This window comes from Melopsittacus undulatus, chromosome 10 (genome assembly GCF_012275295.1).
Source record: "Melopsittacus undulatus isolate bMelUnd1 chromosome 10, bMelUnd1.mat.Z, whole genome shotgun sequence".
Lineage (NCBI taxonomy): Eukaryota > Metazoa > Chordata > Aves > Psittaciformes > Psittaculidae > Melopsittacus > Melopsittacus undulatus.
In genome coordinates this window covers 7,074,169-7,101,768 of record NC_047536.1, presented here as the reverse complement: position 1 = coordinate 7,101,768, position 27,600 = coordinate 7,074,169, and the positions used below count along the sequence as shown (strand labels likewise).

Here is a 27,600-nt window from a genome sequence, read left to right as displayed (position 1 = left end):
GATTATTGTCACTGCTCTCCGGCCACGCACCGTCCCTTCAGACCAGATCTCCCCACCGGAGCAGTCAGAGGAGGCTGGAGCCAAAGGACACCAGCGGCTGCAGTCTCCCCACCTCCCCATCCGGGCAGAGGGCGGCCGAGGGCCACGGGGAAAAGCGTAAACCACCTCACTCTGGGCACTGGCCGGGAGAGGAAGGATGAGCCCCGGCACTTGCTCCAGCTGACGGGTCTGAGGGCACCTGAGAGTCTTGGCACATACCCTAGGTATGGCTCTGCTCATCGCCTGGGTATGCCTCGCTGTGAGGTGAGTGAGCTCCCCCCTAACCCCTTGAGGCTCCCTCAAACCCCGCCGCAGCCTGCAGGAGCGGGAGGGGGGAAACTGTGGGGTCCTCTCCCACCTCAGCTGTCCCAGAGGGCCGGACCCTCGACGGGCGCACGCCGGGCCGAGAGCGCGAGGGGTCTGACTGCGGGACTCGCCTCTCCCCGCAGGTCGGCGGCGGCGCTGGGGGACCAGGGCGGCGGGGGGGACCTCTACTTGGAAAACATCACTCGGATCCTCGACAAGCTGCTGGACGGCTACGACAACAGGCTGCGGCCGGGGTTCGGAGGTACAGGGAAACTCCCGTCCCCTCGGGGAGCCTGGGAGCACACGGCTGAGGGAGGGGGGGAACGAGCGGGTGGCCCGAGCTGGCGACAGGAGGAGGGTCCCGTCCGGTCCCGTCCCGCACCTGTCAGCGGGGAGGCGGTGAAACCCAACAGCGGGCGGCAGAAGAGGACAGAGTCCCGTGCCCGGCCAGCCCCGAGTCCGCCGTCTCTTGCTGGTGGTCCCGGAGCCGCGGTGCCTCGAGGGGCCCCGCTCCACGCCCAGCGTGTCTCCGTGTCCCGTAGGCGCTGTGACTGAAGTCAAAACGGACATCTACGTGACCAGCTTTGGGCCGGTGTCCGACGTGGAGATGGTAAGAGCCCCACTTGCCACCCCTGCTCCCCTTTCCCGGGATTCATTATGGTGCCATCTGAGTTGACCGTCATTAAAGCAGATTACGAGGCTTAATCTTCCTGACAATCTCTCAGGCCCAACAGAGCGGTTTGTCTGGAACTGCATACAGATAGTTCCCTACAGCAGAGTCAGCCAGGGCAGCCCATGGCCCAGGCCCAAGCACGGAATGCAGTACTAGACCCAGGTGAGGGCACTGATGGGAGGTCAAAGATGCCTCTTTAACCTCATTAAGAAGATTGTAAGCATCTGTGGCCCAACACATAGGTTTGCCTGACACCATTAAGTCTGCATGGTAGGAAACAACCTAACGTGTAGCCGCAGGGGCACAGTGCCATGTCTGAAATTGTTGTCCCTTGTCATGCTGGGTGTCCCCAAAGTGAGGTAGCTGCAGACATGGGTTAAGTCTGTCGATGTCAGCAGCAGCAGCCCCCCCGACCCTGCAGTTCAGCTTGCAGGCTAGGAACTATGGGCATCAAGATAAAACCAAAAGCTTTTTCTACCTCTCTTCATCAGTCTATCTAAGGGAAGGCATAACTTTGCCACCTTACAAAATCTGCTTTCGGCCAAGGTTTAACTCCATTTCCTAATTGACTTTAGAGAACTCCTTGGACTAACATTAACCTGACACCATAATCTTACTGTGATGTGACTCATATCAGCTCTTTCTTTGTCAATATCTGAAGAAACAAGCAGAAGAAGCACTGAGCATGTCTTTTTGTTCCTAGCAATTAAACATTAATTTGTTTTGCACTTTAAAAGGATAACAAATTAGACATTTGTATTTTCTTGGACCTCAGTCACTTTGAAATAAATTATTATTTCTGAGAGGACAATTATGTTTTTTTTTTCCTTACTCATAAAATTGTTTACTCATTAACTTGTAGCTATTATTTAAATAAAGAGAAATTAGGATATGTTTTTGTAGACTACATTTTTAATAGCTACTTAATGCTAATAGGATTAAGTGTTTAAGTAGTAAATGAAATGCCATTGACACGTGTGTTAGGTTCTTTCATGGAGTTACTGTATATACAGTAACTTGGGACTGCTGACCCCCACACATAAGTCAACCACCTATTTATTTTCCATAGGAATACACAATGGACGTCTTCTTTCGGCAGACATGGACTGATGAGAGGTTGAAGTTTAGTGGGCCAACTGAAATTTTGAGATTGAACAATTTAATGGTCAGTAAAATTTGGACACCAGACACATTTTTTAGAAATGGAAAAAAATCAATTGCTCATAATATGACAACTCCTAACAAACTTTTCAGAATTATGCAGAATGGAACTATTCTTTACACAATGAGGTGAGAGCCTGTTCTTTCGCTTTTGATTGACCTTTTTGAGTCTTTCAGCAGTGTTCCCACATAGCACTTTTTTTCAATGTCATCTACTATAATGTATTCTAGACTAACCATTAATGCTGATTGTCCTATGCGGTTGGTGAACTTCCCTATGGATGGACATGCTTGTCCATTGAAGTTTGGAAGCTGTAAGTTTTCTATATTTTTCAGTTTTTTTATAGTAATAATTTGGTCTACCCGTATGTGAGAAGATCAGAAATGAGATCCTAGAACACTACTTGATGACATGATACAGCTGAGATACTATATTTTTTTATACTAGAACCTTACTTTCTCTTCTGAGACTCAGACTATTCATAAGGACATTGATTTATTCACTGAAGGGTGTCTGTTGTAGAATATTTTACTGTTTATTATCCTTACATATCTAGTTGTCAAAGTGGATCCTTCAGCAAGTCATAAAAGCTGTGATACATTTACATTTAGTTTTGCAAATATTTAGTTGATCTGTGGTAATTGATTTTGAAAATATTTAGTTGAGCTGTGGTAATCTATGCATGTGTGTCATAGCAAATTAAGAAACAAAAGCTGGTCTCTATCTGGTCCCACCTCAGCCATTCTTTTACTGTTGATGTCTTTACTTTGCATTTTGTCATTAATGAGGTTGGGAAATTGTTGGAGCAGGATACATGTTGCTGTAGGTATTCAGGCCACAAACAGGATCAGGTATTTTTTCAATTGTTTATAAATTACATAATTAATAATTTAATCTCCTCCTCTATAATTCAGATGCTTATCCAAAAAGTGAAATAATTTATACATGGAAAAAAGGACCCCTGCATTCAGTAGAAGTACCACAGGAGTCTTCCAGTCTCCTCCAATATGACCTCATAGGACAAACTGTATCTAGTGAAACAATTAAATCTAACACAGGTAAGACATAGCCCTGTGAGAACTACTGACATTATAAACATCTTGAAAATAAACTGCAGTTCTTTTTCATGTAGAACTGGATTAGTTTAAGTATCATTTGTGGTTTTAAAAACTAAAACACTTGGAAAGACTCTAACCATTGTCTCTTTAAAGATTTTCAATACAGTTTCTTTAAACATACAATTTTTCATGCAATTCTTCAGAATTTCCCCTGCCTTCCTGCCCCAGTAAAAGCAGTACATAAAATGAATATTATTCTCCTCTGTTTCCATAAGGTCAGTTAACTTTTTTTAATCAGCTTATTTTTATTATGCACCAGAAGGCCTGTAAGTGCTTTCCTCAGAACATAGCATGTTGGATTTAAGCCAATAATTCTTACTTATATGTTGCCAAAATAATGCTGACATACTTGTCTCTTAACAGGTGAATATGTAATCATGACAGTTTATTTCCACTTACAAAGGAAGATGGGCTACTTCATGATACAGATATATACTCCATGCATTATGACAGTCCTTCTTTCTCAGGTGTCTTTCTGGATTAATAAGGAGTCTGTTCCAGCCAGAACAGTTTTTGGTATGCTGTGTTAAGGTCTTTGAACAGCTCAGCATCACATATACCATTCATTCATTATTTTCATTGCTTGTTTATTTTAGGCGAATATTCACTTCAGCTGCTCTATTTCCATCTTCAAAGGAAAATAGGCTACTATCTCATTCAGACATACATTCCATGCATCATGACTGTAGTCCTGTCTCAAGTTGTGTTTTGGATCAACAAAGAATCTGTTCCAGCGAGAACCGTGGCTGGTATTTGTGTTTTGTTCTTTTACCATTCACTTCATTCGCTGTATGGAATCCATTGCATCAAACAGCTATTGTAATCCAATGGGGACTGGAAAAGACAGCTAGTAGGTTTCAGTGAACAAAAGTAAATACTAAAATTAAACCAAATAATATTCAACCTGCCCACAAGGGTCAAAATTCTTCAATCAGACCCTAACCCTAATGGTTAACCAGACTTGTTTCTGGTGTTTTTTTTTCCTCCTCAATATATATTCTGTATGCAGGAAGGGACAATTCCAGAGTAAATGTCAACCTTTCAAATTTTTAAAGTGGTATTTTTCTATTGATTTATTAGCTTCTGAAACCAATCTGAGTTAAAGCTTTTGGAAAAAAATAAACTACACGGGGTGGAATTAACCTCATCTGACATAAGGTACCTCATCTAGCACTTTGAAGTGCTCTCTTTCCCTTATCTCCAAACTTACCTAAACAACTAGCAAGGAATTTAGATGAATAAAGTAAGGTGAGATGAATCCTGTCCCTAGCACAGGATGGAATTGTAATGTGAAAGGCATGTCCATATTGCACATTCTTTCCAGTGGTTTGAATTAATGCTCCCAAAGCTGTGAATTTTGTCTCCTTAATTTCTACTGCGTGCTCTGCTGTTAAATTGCACAAACCCTGCCAATTGCAGTATTGATAGGCTCTGCAACTGCAGTCGTTAGGAGGTAACTTTCACTGACTGAATTGTTGTTTCTAGAAAAACTATGAGGAAAATATTAAGCAAAAGTAATAAAACTTGTCAAAAACTATCTACTATCCATACACAAACATTTTGCAACCTTATGGTCTCTTATAGTATTTGTATTAAAAAAAAAAATCCCTTTATGAGACTTGTCTTCAGTAACAAAAAGGCAGCTATATGTTCCCTAAGCATAAATTATACAAGTCTCATAATTAAAAACAAGTCTATAACTGTAGTTAGCAGGCTACAGATTTTTTGCTATTTTATTTCAATTGGTTGGCCTCTCCTGCTTGCATGGAATGGTATAAAAACATTGCAGACTTTTAGGAATGTGAAGTGAGCACAACTTCCTAAAGTGCCTCTGAGGGAAGATCAACACTTTTGTTCTTGAAATTCTCATTAGGAGCTAGGATACAGTTTGAGATCATTAAGCATATAAAAGTATTATTATCTGGCAATTGGGATTTCTTTAAATGCTTAAAAATATAAAAATAACAGGCAATAGATTTTCCAGGATTTTTTTTGCAGTTGAAGCATAAAATATATAGCAGGTTTGTACACCAAACACGATGCCACCTGATTTGACTTTATATTGCATCTCTGGATTTTACAGTTACATCCTCTACATTTTGAGTAAGACATATTTGTTACCTAGTGGGCAGTGGAAGTCAGTTCTATATGCTTAAGTAATGTGCAAATAAGTCTTTAGCTGATTCAGGAATAAAGACATAGATACCCCAAACACTGCAATAACAGCTCTTAGATACCATACTGAAGAGTAAACATAAAATCAGAAACAGATTATATTTTATGAAAAAAGTAAAACAGACACCTTTCTTGGTGTTGTGAAAAATTAGTCATGGTGGCATTTTAGAAGAGTAATTAAATCCTTGCTCCATTCTTATTTCTCACAAGCACAGTCTGAATTTATAGTCCTTACGAATTCAAAATCCCATGGATTCTAAATAGCTTCATCCAAGGAAAAGAGGACAAATTCCATATGACAAAAAAGAATTTTAGTCCCCAGAAGAAAAAAAAACAATAAACACCAGGTTTAAAATGGAGAAGTTGGTATCCTTTCTGCGTTATATTGCAATTACTTTAATTATAAATTTTCAGTTTTACTTCTAAGTTCCCAAACTGTAAGTTTGAGAGAAGAGAAATTAATAGCAGAAGAATAACAACCATGTGCAAAAACCATTTTTCAGAACAAGTTAATTTAGCAACAATATTTACCTTCAAAATGGATGCCAATTATCCTTTGCAGAATGCCAGTTATCCTTTCCAAGTAACATTACAATAAATACTCTGAACGTTTTTGCAAAGATAACTTAATGATCTACTCTTTACAGACCTGCAAGTGAAAAATGGGAGACAGAAATACTTGAAGAGGCACTCTTGTGTTCTTTGTAATTGTGTCCTTGGAAAGAACAGCAGATTGCTGGTATTAAGTTCCTTATTTAATGTGGAGCTATGTATGTAGCTATGCATACACATATATATGTATATATATGTGTGAAGTTTTATGAAGCATGGCATTATCAGAAATAACTTAGAATAAGACTCATGGTTACCGGAGTTCTAATTTTAAGTATGCTCTGACTCCAAATAACAATGGCCTATTACTTCACATTTTTATGTGCCTTTATCTAATCTTTTTTGTTGCTAGCAAAATGTTCATCTGTTATTTTGCAGAAAGACATTAGTCAGCTTCTACCTTCCCAACAGGTCACCCTGGGAATTTTAAATTAATATCTAGTCTCAGACAGCAAAGGTGTTTGGGTTTTTTTTTTAATTGTTTCATTTTTTAGCAGGAAAAGATAGCATATTTAAATATTTGCATTATGTAACAGATTCTTCAAAATTTACCAAGAAGTGTTGAAAGTGGAAAGACAAGGGTAAACAATCATCAGTTACACAGTTTACCAACTGTAATTTGGCATTCAGTTTGATAAAGTAGTTTTCCACAGTGCAGAGCATTTCATCAATATTCACTCCACATTGAGAGAATTCTTATCTGTATCTGCAATAGAATAGGAGTCCTATTCCCAAGTTTAAATTCCCACTGCAGGAAGTTTTTATTCAGACACAGAATATATCATTTTTATTACTAAATAGCACATGGACAGATTCTAATCTAATCACATGTCATATTGAAAGTTAATTCTGGACCTTTGAAATTGAAATATATCTTGGCACACTTGTATTCATATTATAAAATGAGCCTGGCAGATTTGGGAGAAGTAGAGATCCTACGTATTTTTATACCACCTCCTATTTGCATTTCATTAAAACATGTTAAATAATGACATTGGGACGTAGACAGCTGGCAAGCTACATCATGTGAAACAGTTGCAGAAAACCCTCTGAAAATAATCAAGTCACCCTGTCTTGATGCTGCAATATGCAATGACACTGCATCCTTTCCACTGAGCATCATTCATAGCATATTGATTCATCATCACAACATGGCATTATAACATCTTTTACTTTCCCACCTACCCATTTCCAACTGCAGGAGAAAAGCAGAAGAGGCTATTCTCCACCTTAATGCCTTTAAATACCATCAGTTTTCACATTCTAGCAGGCATAATTATAAGTAAACATGAGTCACAGAGGCTTCTATGTTAATGAGTTTGTTCTTGTGCTTTTTGCTTGTATCAAGCAGCAGTGAGAAGTGGGTATATTTCCTACATTATTAATGTTATACACTTCAAAACAGAAAGAATAAATTAATGAATTCAGCTAAAAAACACTATGAGGCCCATGAGCAACAACACAAGCTTTGTGAAAATAGATAAGCAGCTCTAGAGAAGTAGCTTTTCTGTCCTTCCATATTTGTAACAACGGGGGCTTTCAAATCAAGGTACTGTTAGTGACTCTTAAATAAAGTATCCAGTGATGAAAGACAATAGCACAGAGGACCAAACTCTTGGGTTTTTTTGAATATTTGGACCATAGGCTACCACTGAATTTTAATGCAGAATTTGATTGATTCAGTGAAGGTTCTGTAAGCCATAATCTGTCTTGTGCAACAACAGGAGAAAAGAGGGGATCATTTTTGGGAAACTACAGTCTGTTAATTTAGATTTCTGCAAAACAATCCACTTACTAACCCCTCAAGTAAAGTGTCTTTCAGAGTTTGAGCCTGCGTTTTGATATGTCCATGTTTATCACAAGTCTAAGAAGCTGCACCATGCAGTATGTAGTTATCTTAATTTTCAGTCTGCTCAATGTATTAAATTTTGTTCAGAACTTTTAGATGCTTAAGGCAGTGAATTATTCAAGAATACAAAAAGCAGTCTTGTTGGTTAGCTGCTTTGTAGGATGACAGCTAAAACCAAAAAGGAGTTGTTGGATTATTAATTTTTTAAAATATATATGAATTTAAGAGTAGCAGGGTTGAAGCAAAGTTTTAATGTCGCCATATTCTTTCTCTTCTTTTCAAGGAATCACTACAGTTCTAACAATGACCACCTTAAGCATCAGTGCACGCCATTCTTTGCCCAAGGTGTCCTATGCTACTGCCATGGACTGGTTCATAGCCGTGTGCTTTGCCTTTGTCTTCTCTGCACTTATTGAGTTTGCAGCTGTCAACTACTTTACCAATCTTCAGACTCAGAGAGCAATGAGGAAGGCAGCCAGGGCAGCAGCACTGGCAGCAGCACTATCAGCAGCAACTGTACCGGCAGAGGACGAGATTGTCTCGGTAATTGCTTGCTTTTCTGATAATAAGCATCATATAGGAAGAGGCAGCTGAAGTAGTGAATGCAAAACAATATTAAAATGATCTTAACCTGAAAGAGATTATGTAACCAGATCATGTCTACTTATCAAAGATATTGTTCTTATTTGAGAAAATGAAAATACTTCATTTATCCATACTGTCTATTTAAATTTGAGATATGATTTACTAGAAAGATGTTTATTTGGTAAGATATTTAGGGAAAGCCATTAGGCTGTTATCCATAATACTTCTCTTGAGCAATGCTGTAGGCAGTGTGGTCAGGCAGCTGTGACTCTCTCAGTAAGTCTGAAGAATTTGTGGGATGATGTACAATGCAATGAACATGTGCATTGGCCAGATGATTATGGGATCACTGTAGTACACTGGTACACACCATAAGTGGGTCATCTGAAAGAAGAGGAATTAGCCTTTATATAAACTTGGCATCTGTTATTTTCATAAAAATCTCTGTTGATGGAAGCTTGGGGAAAAAAAACAAACCATAAATGTAAAGATTAAGGATAAATTTTAGTACATGCAAAAGACAGCAAGGCTTTCTAGTATCAAAAAAATATGTCAGAATTTCTTACAAATATTATTCCTTGCATCTTAGGATAAATAATGAATGCTGTTTCACAACATATGTTAACAAATGTATCACTATAGCTCTCCTGTTTTCAGGAACACAATTCCATTTTTAGAGGAATAACAGAATTTCAATGATGTTCTGCAAAACCTTTGAGTCTCTAGTTGAATAAGGAAGTCAAGTAGCTGTTGAGTATCATCAGGGTAACACCTTACCCACCATAGAGTAATTTTCCCACATTTGCTTATAAGGAGCAGTTAAAGTTAGAACATTTAGGTATATTTAACTCTTAAATTCATAATTGATAAGTTCCATATTATAGGGAAAGCAAAGCTCCACAGCATCTTGCTACTGGTCCTCATTGGAGCCAAGCAGCAAATGTTCTTCAACTGGGAAGCACTGTGCTTGTAAGCCATATTGTATTTTGCTTACAATTTTATTAATATTAAAAAAACAAATCTGAAGACATTGTAAGCTATATTAAAACAATGAATTTTATTTTCACGAAATATATAAATACAAAACCAAGCAAATCTTTACATATTTTAGCTCAGAACCACAATTTTTAAATTTTTTTTTTAAACCACAGTTATGGAAAAAAATACAAAAGAAAGGCCAAAAAATTTAGAAGGAGCTTGGAAAAAAATATTTGCAGACCCTTGCACTGATTTTGAAGTGACAGCAGAAAGGCTGATTGAGATTTGCAATATTTGCAATGTTCACATCTGCGTTTATTTTAATGCTGGACACTTCCTTATTCAAATTTGAGTTAATCATAAGAAGGTTATCTGAACTAGGAATTTCTGTATGACAGGAGACCCATTGTCCTGTTTTGCCTAAGAGAAGCCCAGAAAGACAGTTTTGCTATGAAAGAAAGTTCAAAGTTATAAACCATCCAGTTAGAAGCTGCTGCTGCTTGAGTGAGGGCCTAAACATCAAGACAGATGTATTTGCAGAATACTTTTTTCATTTCAAATTAACTATCTTCCTGAATGTCGTGGTTTAAGCCCAATTGTAACTCAGAACCATGCAGCCGCTTTCTTATTCCCCCCCCCTCCCCTGGCTTTTCTTCCCCCTGCTCCCAGAGTGATGGGGAGGAGAATCGAAAGAATGTAACTCCCATGAGTCGAGATAAGAGCAGTGCAGTAACTAAAGTATAACACAAACCACTGCTGCTACCACCAATAATAATAATGATAAGGGAAATAACAAGGGAAGAGAACATAACCACTCACCACCTGCCGACCAATACCCAGCCCGACCAAGAGTGATCTAACTCTTCCAGGTAACTGCCCCCAGTTTATATAGTGAGCATGACATGCTGTGGTATGGAATACCTCTTTGGTTAGTCTGGGACAGGTGTCCTGCTTCCTCCCAGCTTCCCCTCCTCCCTGGCAGAGCATGAGACTCAGAAAGTCCTTGGTCAGAGTAAATATTACTGAGCAGCAACTAAAAACATTGGTGTTATCAGCGTTGTTCTCAGGCTGAGTCAAAAACACAGCACTGTACCAGCTGCTAAGGAGAAAAAATGACTGGTACTGCTGAGCTGAGGACACTGAAACAAAAAACTCAAAAATCTTTCAAAATAGTACCAAAAAGCCTCATTCCTCCTTCAGTCTAGTTAATTTTATGTAAAATCTTACTTTATTCAAATTAACAAAACTTTTTTTCACAGACTTTTATATTGTAGCCAAAAAACCTGTGCACTCAGAAAAGAAAGATGGCAGAAGACCAAAATTTGCTCTAATGTACTGATAAAAGTAGGAGAAACTCTACTCAAGTAATAACTACACTAGTTTCAGTAAGAGAGACAATGGTCTGACTGTGTGCTCTGTTAACTGATGACAGCCCAGCATGCCTGGTCTAGTTCCAGGAACACCACTCTATTTACCTCAGTTAACTGACAGCAGAATTTGGCTTGCTCTCTTTGTCAGCTGCAGGCAATCCCTGCATGAAATACAAAACTATGGGTGTTCCACTCCAAAATACGATGGCAACAAGCTGAGTAGTCATCTGGACCTTGACAGAAACCTGGTTTTATTCATATGGTGATCAAGCTTATTCTAGCATGTCAAAACCAAATGTTATACACACACACACACATATATATATAAATAAACCATTATGGCATTCATCTTTTTAATCCATTCCAAATTGCATATTTTCTGTATCAATCATATTATTTCATCATTATGGCTTCCTGTGTCCAGGAATACCCTAATATTGGAAATATGCTGGGGGAGGGAAATTGGTGATACTGTCTGTAGTACACCATTTGAAGCAATGCTCTGTGAGGTGGTCAGGGAGTACACACCATGGATCAAAAGACATTCTTTCTATGTGAGAGGGTACATGTAAAAGATAAAAGACTATTACAGGGTGGTAGTTTGATTGTAGTTATGTTCTGAAAGACCTGTTGTTTTAACAGAAAACAGCAAAGAGCACTGAAAAATACTGCTGGGAGTTTCCTCCCTACAAAGAGCCTTGTCCCGGTGTTTCAAAATAACACGGCTTGGGCAGAAAAGGATTCTTACTCTCTTTAATAACCCTGCCCAACTGCAGAGCAGCCTTATGTCACTTTGTTATAGGGGATTTAGTTTTCTATAATTGTGTCAGAATATATTGAGTATATTTAATGAGTACTGTAGCATACATGAGAGCAAAGCACTTTTATTTGGATTATCAACAATCCTCTATGAGATCATCCTGGAAACAGCTATAAGCAATAAAGTTTTGACTAGAAAATGACGCTTTCAACAAATTAGGGAAATTTCCTGTGCCTTCACAATTGGAGGTCATCAAGTACATTATTTAAAACAAACCTCAACTTTCAGTTACATTGACTTTTTGTCATCCCAACAAGGAAAGTAGATGCTGATTATTTGGTTCCAAGTTAAATATTTCTCTGATTGATAAAGCCAGTGCAGGATAGTAAAAAAGGTTTGGAAGTAGCTAAAAACATGCACCAAAACAAAGAAATTCAAGATGAATTGGATTTAGACTTTTCTTTTGTTCAACATGGAAGTCTAATCCCAGTACCATTTTTGAAGCGGGAGATTAGGTACAAAATGATATTAAGTTACATTTGAGAAAAACAAACAAATCAACTACTTTAGTGCTGTTTGTGTAATTCTGTTTCATTTAAACACTCAAAGCAGTAGTTTCTCCATGCTACACAAATTTAGCAAAGTAAATGTAGAGACAGGGGTAGTTCTGGACTGACACTGGTAAGTTTAAGAGCCAAACATTACTTTGAACATTTAAAACTCTTTAACATGACGCTGACTTGCTGGATGGGCACATGAGGGTGTTAAAGGCAGTGTAAAGAATTGCTCAAGAACCTTCTTAACAATTTCTATCAACTAAACCATCTCCTTAGCAGGTGAAGAGCATTACAAAAAGCTGTGTTTTTACTGAGTGAAATGCACTGATCCTTCCTGAACACTGCAATATGCTATTTTAAATAATAAGAAGTTATCATTATCACTCAGTTGCTAGAATGGACCTAAACTGGCCCCAAAGTGGGAGTATAATCAAGTTAGTGTACCCCCCATGTTCTGAGGATACACTGACTCCAAATGTTCCTATCTCCAAGTTGAGATGAAGTCACAATGAAATAATCCTCCTTCTACAGCAAAACCCTCTTCTACAGGAATGAGATTTAATATTATAAATAATATAGTGACCAGGATTACACTTTTTCCAAGTGCCTATTTAGATGATCACAAAGTATTTGCTACTTCTACATTCTAAATGCAGTCAGTACTGAACATCATCCACAGACCATATGCTACACCTGTTCTGCCTACTTTTAACTTCATCACCTCAGTACAATAACTCCTGATTAATGCTTGAGTGATCCAAAGCAGAAGTTGACCCACCTTATACCAGAATATACCAGATATTGCAGATAAATACCAGAATATTGCAGATAAAAAGGGCTAAGATTCACCTTAGCAGTTGTTTTTTTATGAAACACTCATTCTCCACAAAAGGTCAAGCTATCTTCTAGTAAAGTGAAAAGCAGCTACTTTACAACTCCTACAGTTCAGTTCAAAGCAGGGCATACAAGCAAAACAGAATAGCAACTGTAATGAGAGCAGTAGCCCAGGCTTGGTTTGTCAGTCTGTTTATAGAGTGGGATTATTATGATGATTAGTGCAAGTGGACATGAATAACCCTCTTTCTGTTTCTGTGACACATCTGTAGATCATCCTCCATTTAAATCTGTCTGTTGTTTGCTGTGTTACTGGAAAAGACAAAAACAAACATCTGTGTTCCAGATAGGCACAGCCCCAGAATATGAATGCCACTTAATATCTATCCAAAACATGGTACTAATCATTTAATATGTAGATGGCAAAGTGGATGAAGGAGGGATATGACAAGTTGGAAGTGTTGCTAGGTTATAGAGGAAGAAAAAGAGCAATATGTAAGAGATATATACAGAAAAGTCATTAAATACTTGAAAATTAAATTTCACACTAGGAAAAAAAAACAAAACAATCCAGCATGAGACAATTTAGCATTCCTGTCTTGAATACCTGTAAACCTGGTCCTTTTCTTTTCATGCAACTGTTTTCTAGTTCATCAGCAGATAATTTGAGGACTATTAACAGTGCAACAATTTGACTCCATTCAGTGCATGTCTACTGAAACTCATCAATGGGCTCACACAGTGAAGACTGAGCTTGAGCCAGCCCATATGTGCTGTTTTGTTTAAACTTGATTCATATCGACAGAAAGCTCAGTCATACCAATATACTACAATTTAGATAGATCATTATCTTCTTTTCCTTTTGGCTCCATCTTTTCTTTTTCTTTCTCTCTTCTAGTTTCTGTTTATTACTCTGTTAAATAAGGAAAGCACTTTTTTAAATGTTTTTACAGCAAAACTTTAGGTCACAAATGTATCTCTGTATATTTGCATTATTTCTACGATTTCCTTAGGTTGCTCTGTAGCAAAGCAGAAGCAATAAAATCAGGTTGAGTAACAAAGTGGAAAGAAGCCTAACAATCCAAAACCTAAGACTGTATCCAAAACTCACCTTTTTCTCCCCTGTCTGCTTTTCCTTTTTTTCTTCTGCAGCATTCTGACTCCAACTGTAATTTGAAGAAGCGAGTAAACTCCATAACATCTCAGGCAGATCAGTCTCCTGATGCCAGCATAATATCAAATAGTGCATACCAGTATCAACCAGCATCTGTTCCTCCACCAGTCCCACCACCACCACCTGTTGGAGGCACAAGTAAAATAGACCAGTATTCTAGGATCCTCTTTCCAGTGGCATTTGCAGGATTCAACCTGGTATACTGGGTTGTTTATCTTTCAAAAGACACTATGGAAGTGAGTAGCAGAATTTCTGAATACTTGCTTTAACATGTAATATGTTTACTTGACCAGTATTATTTTCATTGTTCATTTACTCCTGAAATCCAGTTAATTGGTCCTTTCTGAGCAAAGGTTTCTGTAACAGTCTTCTTTTAAAGTTTTCTTTAAAAGATCAGCTGTGGCTTCCAGTAGTAGTGGCACTCAGTACAATGCAGAAAGGCGATCTGAAGATGAGAAATGTAAACATTTATCTCTCTGCCACATTCATGCACTGAGCAGAACACATTGTGTAGAACAATGTATGATGCCATTCTCAGCAAACAAACTAATCTTAAATCTTCCATTTCTTAATCTTCCTATCTGCAGTAAGGAATGGTAGAATTATCTGTTGAAGCAATGCAGTGAAGGAGATAAGAACTTCAATATCTCCTAACGTTTGCTCAGTGAGGTAATAAGATAACAGTCTCCCCAAAGAAGGTTGTTGTTCATTATAAATATTTATACAGTGTGAAAAATTGACAACTACAGTATGCAGTTTGTGAATCAAGAGTTCCTGGTTTTATACACTTTAACACCGATTTTCCCCATTTCTTCATACATCTGAACTGTTTTATGCAGATAAAACTGCTAAATTATTTTAAGTTTGTTTGTATCAGGCAGAGAATGATCATGTCTTTAGATAATCTGGAATGTCCAGAAGAGATGTGTGCCCTGAAAACTGAGCATGTCCATAATAATCAGTCAGTAATTAGTCATTAAAAGCTTGATTCTTATATGTTTTAATTATCTATTTTTTTCCCCTTTTGCCTAAATACATCTAATAGTGTCCCATTTCCTTGGTAAACATATATATACACACATACATTGATTTTCTTAATTGCCACAGAATTTTTGAATCTCACTTTACATTGCAATCATTATGACTGCTACATTTAGCTTTATTTAGGACAGCTAAAGAAATAATGATGGTATTTAGATAGTACCAAATGCACCAAGTCCCTATATCAATAAAACCAGAGGCTGGCAATCTGGTAGGAGTGGTGAGCAGACTGTACCATTATTTCTAAGATTAAAGCAGGCCAAGGGAAATCTCATGGACAGCCAAGAGATGGTGCAATTCTTAGTAAACAAGACAGTGCTGATAAGCTGATTGGTGGCATCTTGCCTCTGCTTGAAGCAGAGGCTACTAGCCTCTAATTTTGCTGATTTTTGCTATTAAATGTATGATCTGAGAATTGCTGTCTCTCAAAGATGGAGTGTGCTGCCAAGCAGCTTATATATGAAATCAGGAGCGCAGGAAGATAGGAGGCACTGTCTCTTACAAATGTTCCTGCAGATGTCTCTCTCAAGAGGTCACAGCTGCTAACTCCCGGCCATTCAAAATCTGCCCAATGCTAAATTTAGCATTTGTGCCAGAGTTACTGATCCTGCTATTAAAATATTGACTATGTGTGCAAATTACTTATCTCAATCAGAGAAGGGAAGTATCTAAAAAGCACATAATCATTACAGCTTCTGTTTAGAAGCCAGTTCCTCAGCTTGTGTAGCTTACCATTACTCCAGTGATTTCATTCAACCATTCACATTTTGGATCTAGAAATATTTGGAACACAGTTGCAATTTCCCTTGGTAGTGATGAAATATTTACGTTTAACCTTGTATATTAATAGTTATAGTAGAACTAAGCTTTTAAAATACTTCTAAAGTCTAGGACATAGTGGTGACTATAAATATTCTTAAATGGCACTTTTGCAAGCTAAAAAAAATGCTCACAAGCTCAGAACTTATGTTCTGTAGCCTAACAGAATGACAGGGATCCAGCATTAAGATTCATAAAACAGGAAAGTATTGACAGTTGGGATGATATGAATTATGAAGAATGTAAGCAATTATATAAAATGTTGATCAAGCTCTTCATAAATTACATTTACTTGTTTGTGTACTCAAGTTGTAACAAATGATGACTGTGATATACATTGCTAGGTTTCTAACTCAATATGTTGTATCACTTTACCAGTTGCTACTTTTAGGGAAACCCAGGATTATTTTTGCTTTAAAAATTTATTAATAGAATGTAAGCCTTTCCATTCAAGCAAAGATACAAAAGTCAGGTGAACAAAGCATGGCATGCTTCAAGGCCAGTTCAACTGAATCACAGGCTCAAGGATAAAAGGCTAAATACTGGTACAGTGTTACTCAGTTAAGAAGTTTATTTTCATTTAGAAAATGCATTTAGTGCACATTAGCTTTTCTTGAGTTACTTATTTGTGCTCATTTCTTTCTGTTTAAAAACAAAATGAAAAAAGAATATTAATCAGTTCATTGAAATAGTCAAATTGCCTGTGCAAAAGGTTTTGTAGTGCAGTTTTCTAGGATTTTGATTAGTGTAGTTTGGAGTGCAGAACATCATTCAAAGTCTGTCATTGTGGAGATCCCTAAACCGAAAAGCTGCCTGTGTTTGGATGGTGCATATAGAATTAATCAAGAAGCATGTCATGAATCTGTAAAAGCAGGATGATAACACCGGAATCACAGGTAATTTTCAGCTCATTATCTTCTCAACAGACTCTTCCTTTGACTATGAAGGAAGTGGAAGAATCAGTTTTTTACTTCCACTTGCATGTTCTGGATTCAAAGCACCAGCTAGAACAAACAGGCTTCTTCCTGTAATGACAGTTGCATGAAATGAGGAGCTCACTTCTATGCTGTTTGGTAGTATTTCTGTGCACTAGAAAGCAGTTTTCTTATGACTTACATAATGGGCTGTATGGTACAGAAAAAAAAGAAGTAATTCTTGTGTATTGTATCTGATAATATTTACAAGAACCTTGGGACTGGACTACTTTTCAAAGTACTCCTTTGAGTAACTTTTTCTTCACCTTCCATTTAATTATTTACATAATTGTCTTTGGACAACCAGGTTAATCCCCTTTCTGTTGCTATACATGTAAATTAAGGGTGTGTTAATTACACAGAAGTTTTAGGATTTAGAAGTCTGTATAATGAAGAAGGCATTTCTAATAACATGCATGCCTTTAAACATTTGGATATTATTTTTAATAGTAACAGGACTAGGCAGATGACACAAGTATCTTGGACTGAACTCTGTATTCGTACTTCCAGATGTACTTAAGTCCATCTTAGCAACCCAGACGTTTAGGAGTAAACTTTCATATAAAATTAATATTTTGCTACTTTTTAAAGCAAAACAGCAACATTATTTGAATGAAAAAAAATCCACACTAAAATTAAGTGCTTCAACTGAATACTTTTTATATGTGTATGGGGCCTTAATATTTAAATAAAAGATTCTATTCTGCAGTGGATGAAATGGGAAAACATTCAGTAGCAGTCATTGATATGTGACTTGATACATGAGATATTTAATTGTAAATTGGTTTGCACATTGCAGAACAGTTATATTGCTAAAAGTATAGAAATGAAGTTACATCACTCTCTGCCTGCATTTTGCTAGACAGCATGTTGTTGGAACCTGATGCAACCAAATGACACCCAAAAGAAAACAAAAGGAGGTACTTGAAAATTCATGTAGGAAAGAATCCCCAGCTGAAATACCAGATGCCAGTTTTCAGATGATAGAAAATGCTGATACTTGTATGATAAGCCTCCCTTCTCTCAAGTGGTTTTATAACTGTAATGCTGACAGATGCTTAACTATTACAATAGTTTATAATATGAAAAAAAAATAAAAGCATTGGAATTACTCTAAGAGGACTTAGTCCCTCACTAAGGTCAGTTTGTAATTAATTTAGATGGAAGCTGTGACATTCCCATCATTTACACATGCAAAATGGAACATGTAGCTTTCTATGAGCACATTGTCTGTTAAGTACAGTAATATGTCATCCATAAAAAGCTCTATACAATAATAAATAATACATATTTGTCTAGATTAACCAAGTAGAGAAGTTCTTGACAGAAGAACAAATGTATTTGGCAAATGAGAAAAAGTTGTTCTAGATTTTTATTTTATCATACATATTTTGGTTTTAAATCTTGCTAAATCCTCGAGCTGAATACTAATTTCTGACTGTGACCTTGACAGGTGAATTGTACACTTAATTTATTTTAATATTTTCTTGATTTAGAACACAGAGAGTGCCCTTTTACTGAGAAAAATACAAGTACTTTGTCAACCTTTGCCATGTCATTCACAATGCATATGCTGTTCTCAAATCTTTTTACACATCTTTCTAAAGTAACCTCTCAATTTTTATACATAAATTTATGTTAAAAATTTTAATGTAATCAAATACTGAATGATGGAGTGAATCAAACTAAAGAAAGATATGATTTTAAAGTTTTAATGATAAACTGCAGAAAAACAAGCAGATGCCAGCCTTTATGTTTGGGAGCAGAGGAAGGCACAACATCACTAAATGTGCTGAGTGCTGCGTATTGGATGCAGAGAATGCATGGTGGCAGGAAGAGAAAAACATAAGTTGAAGGAGAAAATGAGATGCTGATGATTCAAATGGGAATAAACAATAACAGAGAAAAAAAAAGAACTGGAGAAGTATACAGCTTCAGCGTGTTGATATTCAAAAAGCTTGCAGTACGTATTGTTCCATTATATTTCAGTTTAAATACTGGAAAAATTAAGTTCAGGAGAAAGTAGCCACTGCCATACATACTTACAATTGAGCTTTGAGGATCCAGGTAATCAATTTGAGCATCAAATACAAAGAGGATTCTCCCTTGTAATACAGTCTGGTTTTATGTCTAATGAGACAGTTAAAAATTAGGTGATTTTGTTGGTTAATTCCATTGTCAACCCACAGCTTAAACTTCTCTCTAAACTTTTCTTCCAGTTTTTTGAACCTACTGCAATGAACTTTCGAAGTGACCTAGAGTCCGACTGAAGAACAGCTCAACATTTCAAAGAAGTCAGTGGAGCTCATGTGGAGTTGAAGGGACTCCAAAGGATTTGTCTATCCACAGGTGCTCTCCATTTTGAAACACTGGAAATGTTTATAATCGACATTACCTGGAAACAAACTGGACAAATGAAAATGACAGAAACTGCACAGGGTTCTAACAGTACTTTAAGATATCTTACATTGATTCTGCTGTAAAAGTCCTTCTTAATTTATTTTGTTAAATTATCAAAGAATGTGCGTTTGATATAATTCTGTTTTAAAGAGTTAAATGTTTACATTGATATAAAATGTCAATAACAGGATTATTTAATATTTTTTTAATGCAATAAGATTACTAAAATAAGTCTGATTCTGAACTGGTATAACTGAAAGGTTAGGTTTCACTGAAAGGTTAAGAGTTGCACTGATTTGCAGCACTCAAAAATTGACTCAAAATAATGTTAAGAAATCCTATGAAAGGTGCTGCAGTCCCATCATGTCTTCATAAGCCTTTCACAAAAAAGATGGAGGATGAATTCTGATTTTCTTTAATTTCATTTTCATGTCCTTTAATTTGTAACAATATTTATAAAGAACAAGTTAAGAAAAAAGGAAACAGAAACTGGATTTTATGCACTTTAGCTGGCTAGTTATGATAGTGCAACATTTTTTGCTGTGAGTGACCATAAACACAACGAGACTAATAACAAGTAATTTCTTGGCAGGACCTAGAAATACAGGACTGAGAGGTAAGGCAGTTTTTGAAGTCTAAATCTGAATAGACAGAAAGAGGCAGCTACCTATCAGGCTGAATGCAAGCCCCAGCTCCAAGAAGCTTCCTGGAAGAAAGTCTTGATAGGTAGTTAGGGAACAAGCTTCATTTTATCAGCTGATTCTACTGAATTGCCCACAGCAAACTCCTAGAAGTTTTATCCAAAGTGCTGTCAGCATATTCAGAGTTTATAGGTAATATTTTGTCACCACACAAAGGATTTCTCATATATCACAGTCATCTATTATTTTATCGTATATTCACCCTTCATCTCCATAATCCTTCTGAAGAATGTAATTAGGAAAGATATGCCTAATCAAATCAAACCCCAGTCAGATTTGTTGCATGTATAATGGACACTGGGGGAAGTCAAAAAGACACAAGGAAGTCTTACATGCAGCCAAACAAAAATTAAAGACTCCTATCTTGAAATTAATTTTAACACATTAAAATTAAATTAATTTTAACAGAAACATGAAATGCTGCATTGATTCAGGAAATTCAGGGTATTTTCCTTTGTCTAAACACATATCGTAGCCGCTGTGACAAAGTATTTAGGTGCAAACTCACTCAAGTTGTCAACTGCTTTATTTGCATTATAACACTTTCAACTGCCTGGTGACCTAGCTGCAGCTGATTTCCTCCTATTTCAAAAGGAGTATGCACCATTTACTAGTGCAGTAGCTGGACTGAACATGTGAGGTCACTTTTTGTACTCCCTGTTCTTTAACTCTGAAGAGCTTAGATGGGGAAAATTTAGGTAGATATAAGTCAATAATAGCTATTGTTTGCACAGACATGTGATGTTTGCAGGTTGCTTTTCCTGACTGTCTGCAGGCCAGTACATTTGGATGTATTTGTAAGTGCACTGAATTCTATCCTCATTTTGCTTTGAAACTAAAACATGTTAAACCTTTATATACTATTTCTTTAAAAAAAAAAAAAAAAGAAAAAAGTATGGGCACTGGGCAAGTATTTTATAATCTGTAAATACATATTATTTTGCAAAAAGTTAAGAATGCTGTAGGGACCCAGAGGTTATTTTTGAGCATAACTATACTCATTCTTCCTTCAGTTACTCGTTTTCTATTTTGAGTACACTAATATCTGTAAGAGTTGTTAGAATACTTTAAAACTGGTTTATGAACAACATGAAAATGTTTAAAAGCTATGAGAAAACAAATGACATTGAAGAAGTTAAATTTTGTACCCCATCTTTGTTTAAAAGAAATATAAATTTGAATTTTACAACAGATGTGGAGTTACTCAATAGTAACTATTTCCTTAGGGTGTAGTATTTCAGTGTATAAAATAGTGGTAAATTCCTGATTAGAAAGCTGTATCAGTCATTAAAAATGTACTAGCAACTCTTGGTACTTAACAGCATATCTCAATATGACCACAAAGTTTGCTTACCTATTTTAAAGGAGCTTTTCATGTGGAAAACCTAGAGTTGGTTCTTCACATTTCTCCAAATGGTAGGAAGGGAATATGTATTTTTTCCTATCATGTGCTTTGTAGAGACACAAGTGTAACCAATAATAATGTTAATGTCAACTTATATCTTAGAATAAATGTAATTACAATTAATGTCAGTTATTAACAATCCTGATTATAGGTTAGGTTAAACACTAACCAAACAAGCAATACAGTAAGAAGAGCAGATACATAGAAAAGGTTTTTTATATCTACATTTATGTATACATATATATAAACATTTCTGTAGAAAATAAGTTACATATATTTCTCCCTTACAAATTTAAAGGAAACTAGCTATTGATTTTTCCTAGTTTTTTTTCCCCTCTTTTGCAATAGGAAGAACAGGAGGCAAAGTTGCTGTAAAATGGGAATTTGTATGTGCAAAACAGGACACTGTGGGGGAGAAGACAGGCAGTTACCTTGAGCTATTGCACTCTGGTAATACATTATTCAACACTGACCTAACTTTCTATGTATCCCAGTAGAAAAGATACCCTGGTTTTAGCCAGCAAACCCCTCAAAGGGACAGAGTGTATCTTAAATTCATCTTTAGTGCTTTCTGCTTGCTCAGAAGTACAAGAATTAGAACTAATAACACAATTACATAATTATGTCTTAGTACACTAGAAACCTCAATTACATATTAGTCTTATTATTATTGATCTGTGGGTTTGTGTCCCCTCCATTATTTTTTCATAATTCCTAAACCAAATAATCCAGTAGTTTTAAGATACAGAAACTATGCAATGGCATGCTAGATCAGCCTTGAGATCATCTATTACTGTGTTCAAAGGACAGTCCTCACCAGAAGCTAAAGCAAAAGTTGGATAAACCCCAAATACGTGAAGATGAAAGTCCTCATCATTCTTGATATAGTGTACTATCCAATATTTTGATACTTTGATACATCCTGTCATGTTACTAGCAAGGCCTTTCACTTAGTATATATGCAAACAAAATTCAGAGGTGACTTTGTCATTGCTTAGTTCATTACCTTCTTGTTTCTCCTCCAGTTCATGACAAGAAGAGCATTCCTCACCCACCTTCTTTATAGAAGTCATTCTTGAAGGATTCTCCTCCAATCAGTAAGCAATCAAACTCCACATAAATGCTGTCCATCCCCGGCTTTATGGAGAAACCTGTGAAGGAAAAAGTCCTTATCCACCAGCAGAATGGGTAAAGACTTGGGGAGTTAACTACTGTGTTCTGCATCACTGCTTCAACAAAATCATCACTCAGCCATAGTTGGAGTGTGATTGCATGCAAAGAATAGAGATCCACAGTTCACTTCCAGACAGCAGTTTGATGCAGTGATACCAAGTGTCAGCAAAGTATATCAGAAGTAGTGACAAAGGAATACTACTCAACCATGCTTTCCAAAATGCAAGTCTTAAACGAGAAAGTTTGACCAAGAGAAACAAAGGAATAAAAAACAAACCAACCCCAAAGCATCCACATAACTGTAAAATAGGAAACAGATTTCAATACATCTTGAAGAGTCCTTAAGAAAAAAAAACAAAAAACCGCAAAACCACAAAAAAAAACCCAACAAAAAACAACCCTACAAAAAAATTCACAAACTATTATCAATCCTGTCCAGAACTGAAATATATGTAGTCTTTCAAACACAGATTAGGTGAAACCCTCATCATCCCCCCCCACCCCCCAACTCTTGTATTTGATGTACTTATATAAAAGACAACACAAGAAATTGCAGAACTTCATAAACCATGTAACATGCATTTTTGCCAAATCACTTCGCAACACATTTAGGTTGTTATCACAGAGGTCACTAGTTGACATTATCTGACCTCAATTATGAATAGATTATTTTTTCTCCATAAATAAGAGTAATTTTTAATAGTTTTAAGGTACTAAATTCTTTACATGCCTTAAGGAACAAATAAGCATTCTTTAGGCCATATACAGTTACATATTGAAGCACTGCTGCATAGAGTAGACAGATAGAAATATTTTGTAATTTAAAACTAACAAACTGTTTACTGGAATACTTATATCTCGTATCCCTATATATAAAAAAGCTTCATTACCTAATGCCAGTTTTGCTTTAGTTGAAGTTAGAAATATCAGGTGTTAGAAGTTGACTTTTCTTATGGCTATAACTCCAGTGTGCTCAGTTAAGCTACATGGAGATATGGTGCTCCCAACAGAGATGAGGGGAATAGTTACAAGATTTAAAAGTGGGTTCTCAACAAAGAAGTCGCAGATTCTTTCTGTATGTGAAACAAATCATAGTAAAAACCAAATAATAAAGCTCAAGCCATGCCCCTTATTGACTGCTCTCATTCTCATACCAGAAATATCTTGGTATGAAAAAAAAAATATGGGTTTGGTCAATAAATGTAGCAACGTGCATTCTCAAGTTTTAGTAAGATACATTCCTTATGGGCTAAAACTTGGTATACTTCCCCCACAAGTTAGATAATTAAAAGTTTCTGTTTCCTTTCTGACCCAGCCTTCACATAAAAACTAACAGTTAAGTGCTTGGTATGAGATGTCTTCTTGCCACTCAGATCAATTCAAAAGTAAAAATAATTTTTCTGTTGAAATTTCATCAGTTTTAAATTTTACCCAAGTACACTTTACTCTGAAGCATTCTTCAGCCTTCTCACTTGTTTTCCTACACGTTTTTGTGAACTAAATTAATCTACTTGGAAGGCAAAACTTTTAGAACTGAGCAGTAAATAACTATCTGAATAACTGAAGTTTATATAGTACTACTGAATTACACCAGATCAGCTACACAACCCTGACAGAGTAGCTGAATAAGTATTAACAAAGAGTAAGTTTAGTGCTATGAATACATACATGAGAAATCCAAAGTGCAGCCTCCGAATTACCTACTGATCTATTGAATTAATTCCTGCTCTACATGCTGCCAAGAGCAGAATTTCTCTTTTGTTAAGTAATTTAATTCATAACAGAAAATGGAAAATGTTATTACAACAGTAAAAAACATACTTTGCATTAAATCTCCCAATGTGAGCACCAGGGCTCAAAACATGGACTGAGGGCAAGAAATTACCTTATCTTTATATCTGTAAAATGCAGACATAGCAGGAAAAATCAATAAATTTAATGTTACCTTCAGATTTGTCTGAATTTTACTTCATTCAGTTACAGCTCTAGGTAGGTTTTGTTGTAAAGAGTAAACTGCTGAATCACTCACAGGCAGAGTGAGACCTTAATAACACTGAATATTCCCTCTGTAAAATAGAAACATTTCAAAGCAAAGCAACCACAGTATTCCTGTTTTCAAATTATTACTTCCCATTTAAGAAATAACACATCACCTTTGTAGTCTTGGATATGCAATCATTCAGAAATTTATACTTCAAGTATAATTTGTCTACAGATTATACTACATCTATCTCTCCCCCGCCAAATGTTCATTTCTGATAATCTGGACAGAGCAATGGCTGACAGAAGTCAGTGTATGTGTCTGACAGCTGGAATCAAACTTCATGCTTACAAATTAAAGTTTTTTTGCAGGTAGCTTTCTAAATCAACATGACAAAGCAGTAAGTTTTGCCCTTGCTACTTCAAGGGCTTTATTTGGATGTCACTTCCAACACCATAAAAGTGGAGTAATTCTACTGAAGCAGAATGAATAAGACCAAAGTGAAAAGAAATAACTGAGACTAACTAGTGCCATATTTAAGAAGCCATTTCAAATGCCAGGGTTTAAGCCTATGTGACAGCTTAGTTATAACAGTACTATATTATAGTATTATATTATTATATTATGGACCAACCTATTACAAAAATTACATAAATCCATTTACCATAGTTTAAAATGACTTAAAAAGACCAGCTGAAAAAAAACAGTGTCTACAACTTTCAGTAATTACATGAATTAAGGCAAATGTATCCTTAAATGCTATGTTTAGGAATGCTTATTGTTTTTTTTTTCTTTTTAAAGAATGAAAATGTAAAACAAACCATCCTTTATGTGCTCTATGAAGGCAACATGAGGAGATTATAACAGTGAATAAAAAGGACAAAACCCTTAGGGGTGCAGGAATTTAGAAGTCAGAAAGACCACAGATGTCTTTAGAGGAAGTCCCATATAGAGTGTACCTATTTGTACTTTTATTCTATAGGCATACAAAAATTCTGCAGCAGAAAATCACTTATTATGTTTGAGATCTGTTCATTAACAGCTCTTTACAGGGCAGTCACAGGAGTATTATTGTGCACTTGAAATAAATTAAAATCACTGGGTAAATGTGCTCTATTCAGGACCAATAAGCAGCAAAAAAAGCCAAGTGAGTTTAAAACTCAAATTCCAGCTGTACTAGAAGTTAAAAGCCACATGACTCCAACATCCCACCTTTAAGACGGGAAAGTAATTCATTCACTCACAAGGTATTGTTTCGTTGGGGCCTGATTGAGGAGTCATGACTTTTATAAGCACCTTAATGTTCTCAAATCACCAGGAAATACTCATCTCAGTGATGTGCAAACTAATACCTTTTGTCTCCACAAGTTCCATTTAAAGGTGCAGCAATCTCAAAACATCTTCCAGTACACCCTCACAAGAAAAAATAACTCCTGGAGACACCAAATTGAAAAAAAAGTAATTTTCAGCTCTGATTTTAATGCTAAAAGGAAAAAGCAAAACTGGATTTTGTTACATATTTCTGCAAGGGACAGCGTGGCCATTAAAACTATTCAAGCAAAGGTATGCTGATAATAACAGAGTAAGGCCCACATTTACCTTCTGCCTCATATTCCTAATTGACCACACTACTCACATTCCCTTAAAGCCTGTAGAGATAGTAAAGGTGTTGGCGTGATTACAGAGAAAATATGTATCAAAGAGCAGTTCTTTTTATGGTGTGAAGGACAACGGGACTTCTATTTGAGTGCAATCTGAAAGCTTGCTGCAAAATGTACTTGAACTGCCATGTCATGATTCGTGAAAGCCAAAACATCACATGAAAATTAGGATAAAAGAAAGTGGTAAGAAGACACCATTCAAGTCAGCACAACTCTGCCTGACATGTTTTTCTGGGGGAGGGCAGAAAGGAGGGGATTAATATCTAGAGCCAGTAAACAATTTACTCAGAAATTGTCAAAAAACTGTCAGTTTTTCTCTGTCAGTTCTCATATTATTCTGCATATATTTCTAGAGAATTAAATAAAAACTCAATAGGTTAGGTCAGTATATGGCCACCAAGAGTGATATCACTGATGTGTTATGCCCACTTATGCTATTATTAGTACAAATGCTTTCTTTAGACAGAACACAGGTTCTAAGTAGGGTTTTTATTGCTGTGCAGTGCAGTGTGTCCCATGCCAAGGCTCAGTTTACATCTGCATGACAAGACTGCATAAAGGCTGGATGGATTCTCCAGCAGGGATTAAAAAAAATTTGGTCCTTGCACTAGAACACTTAAATGTAGAACTAGACATAAAAATTATCCTACCTTACATCCCTAGGAGATTTTGGTCACCATAGATTAAACCAGTACATTCATACAAGTTATTTTGTCATTTTATTAAAATCAGAACATTAGTTTTCCAAATCAACTTTTTTCTTCATTGTAATCCTTCTGGGTAAAATGTATTAGATTTGAGTGTAAGCAATATCCCCATCCCCACCATAGCACCCCTAAAACAGGTGGATGAGTTGCCACTGAAAACCAAACCACTCTCCCATAGACAAAACATTTTTTTTGTTGAAAAGACCAATTGAAAACCCTAATGTCCTAATTTCAGAAAATGGTTATAGCCTGTCTTAAACAGTCAAAAGTCTTCTGTTCTAGACACTCCCTGAAAGGGAGTGAATGCTCTCTTACTGATGATGAGCTGAAGCTAACTGGGATGAGAGGGTCATGCAACTGACTCTCCCACAACAGTGAAAGCAAGCACCCTCAACTATTTCAGTCAAATTATCTTGATGAGTCTATCTAAAGTTCATTTCTGTCTTAGAAGGTAGGTGTTTAGGGACATCCCAGTCCTGTGAAACTGTCTGGTTCACACACTGCCACATCCCTGGCAGTGTTCAAAGCTAAGTTGGACGGAGCTTG

At 36.5% G+C, this 27,600-nt stretch overlaps 1 protein-coding gene across 1 annotated transcript; it reads left to right on the top strand.

The window, feature by feature from the left end:
- Window positions 1-265: 265 nt before the first annotated feature.
- Window positions 266-19,335, top strand: GABRA6 (gamma-aminobutyric acid type A receptor subunit alpha6). The gene is made up of 10 exons (XM_005144969.3): window positions 266-303; window positions 489-607; window positions 888-955; window positions 2,088-2,308; window positions 2,411-2,493; window positions 3,095-3,238; window positions 3,662-3,814; window positions 8,218-8,477; window positions 14,171-14,428; window positions 19,246-19,335. Exons 1-10 carry the CDS (start codon window positions 266-268, stop codon window positions 19,294-19,296), a joined length of 1,395 nt encoding a protein of 464 aa, XP_005145026.2. The 3' UTR covers window positions 19,297-19,335.
- Window positions 19,336-27,600: the final 8,265 nt, after the last annotated feature.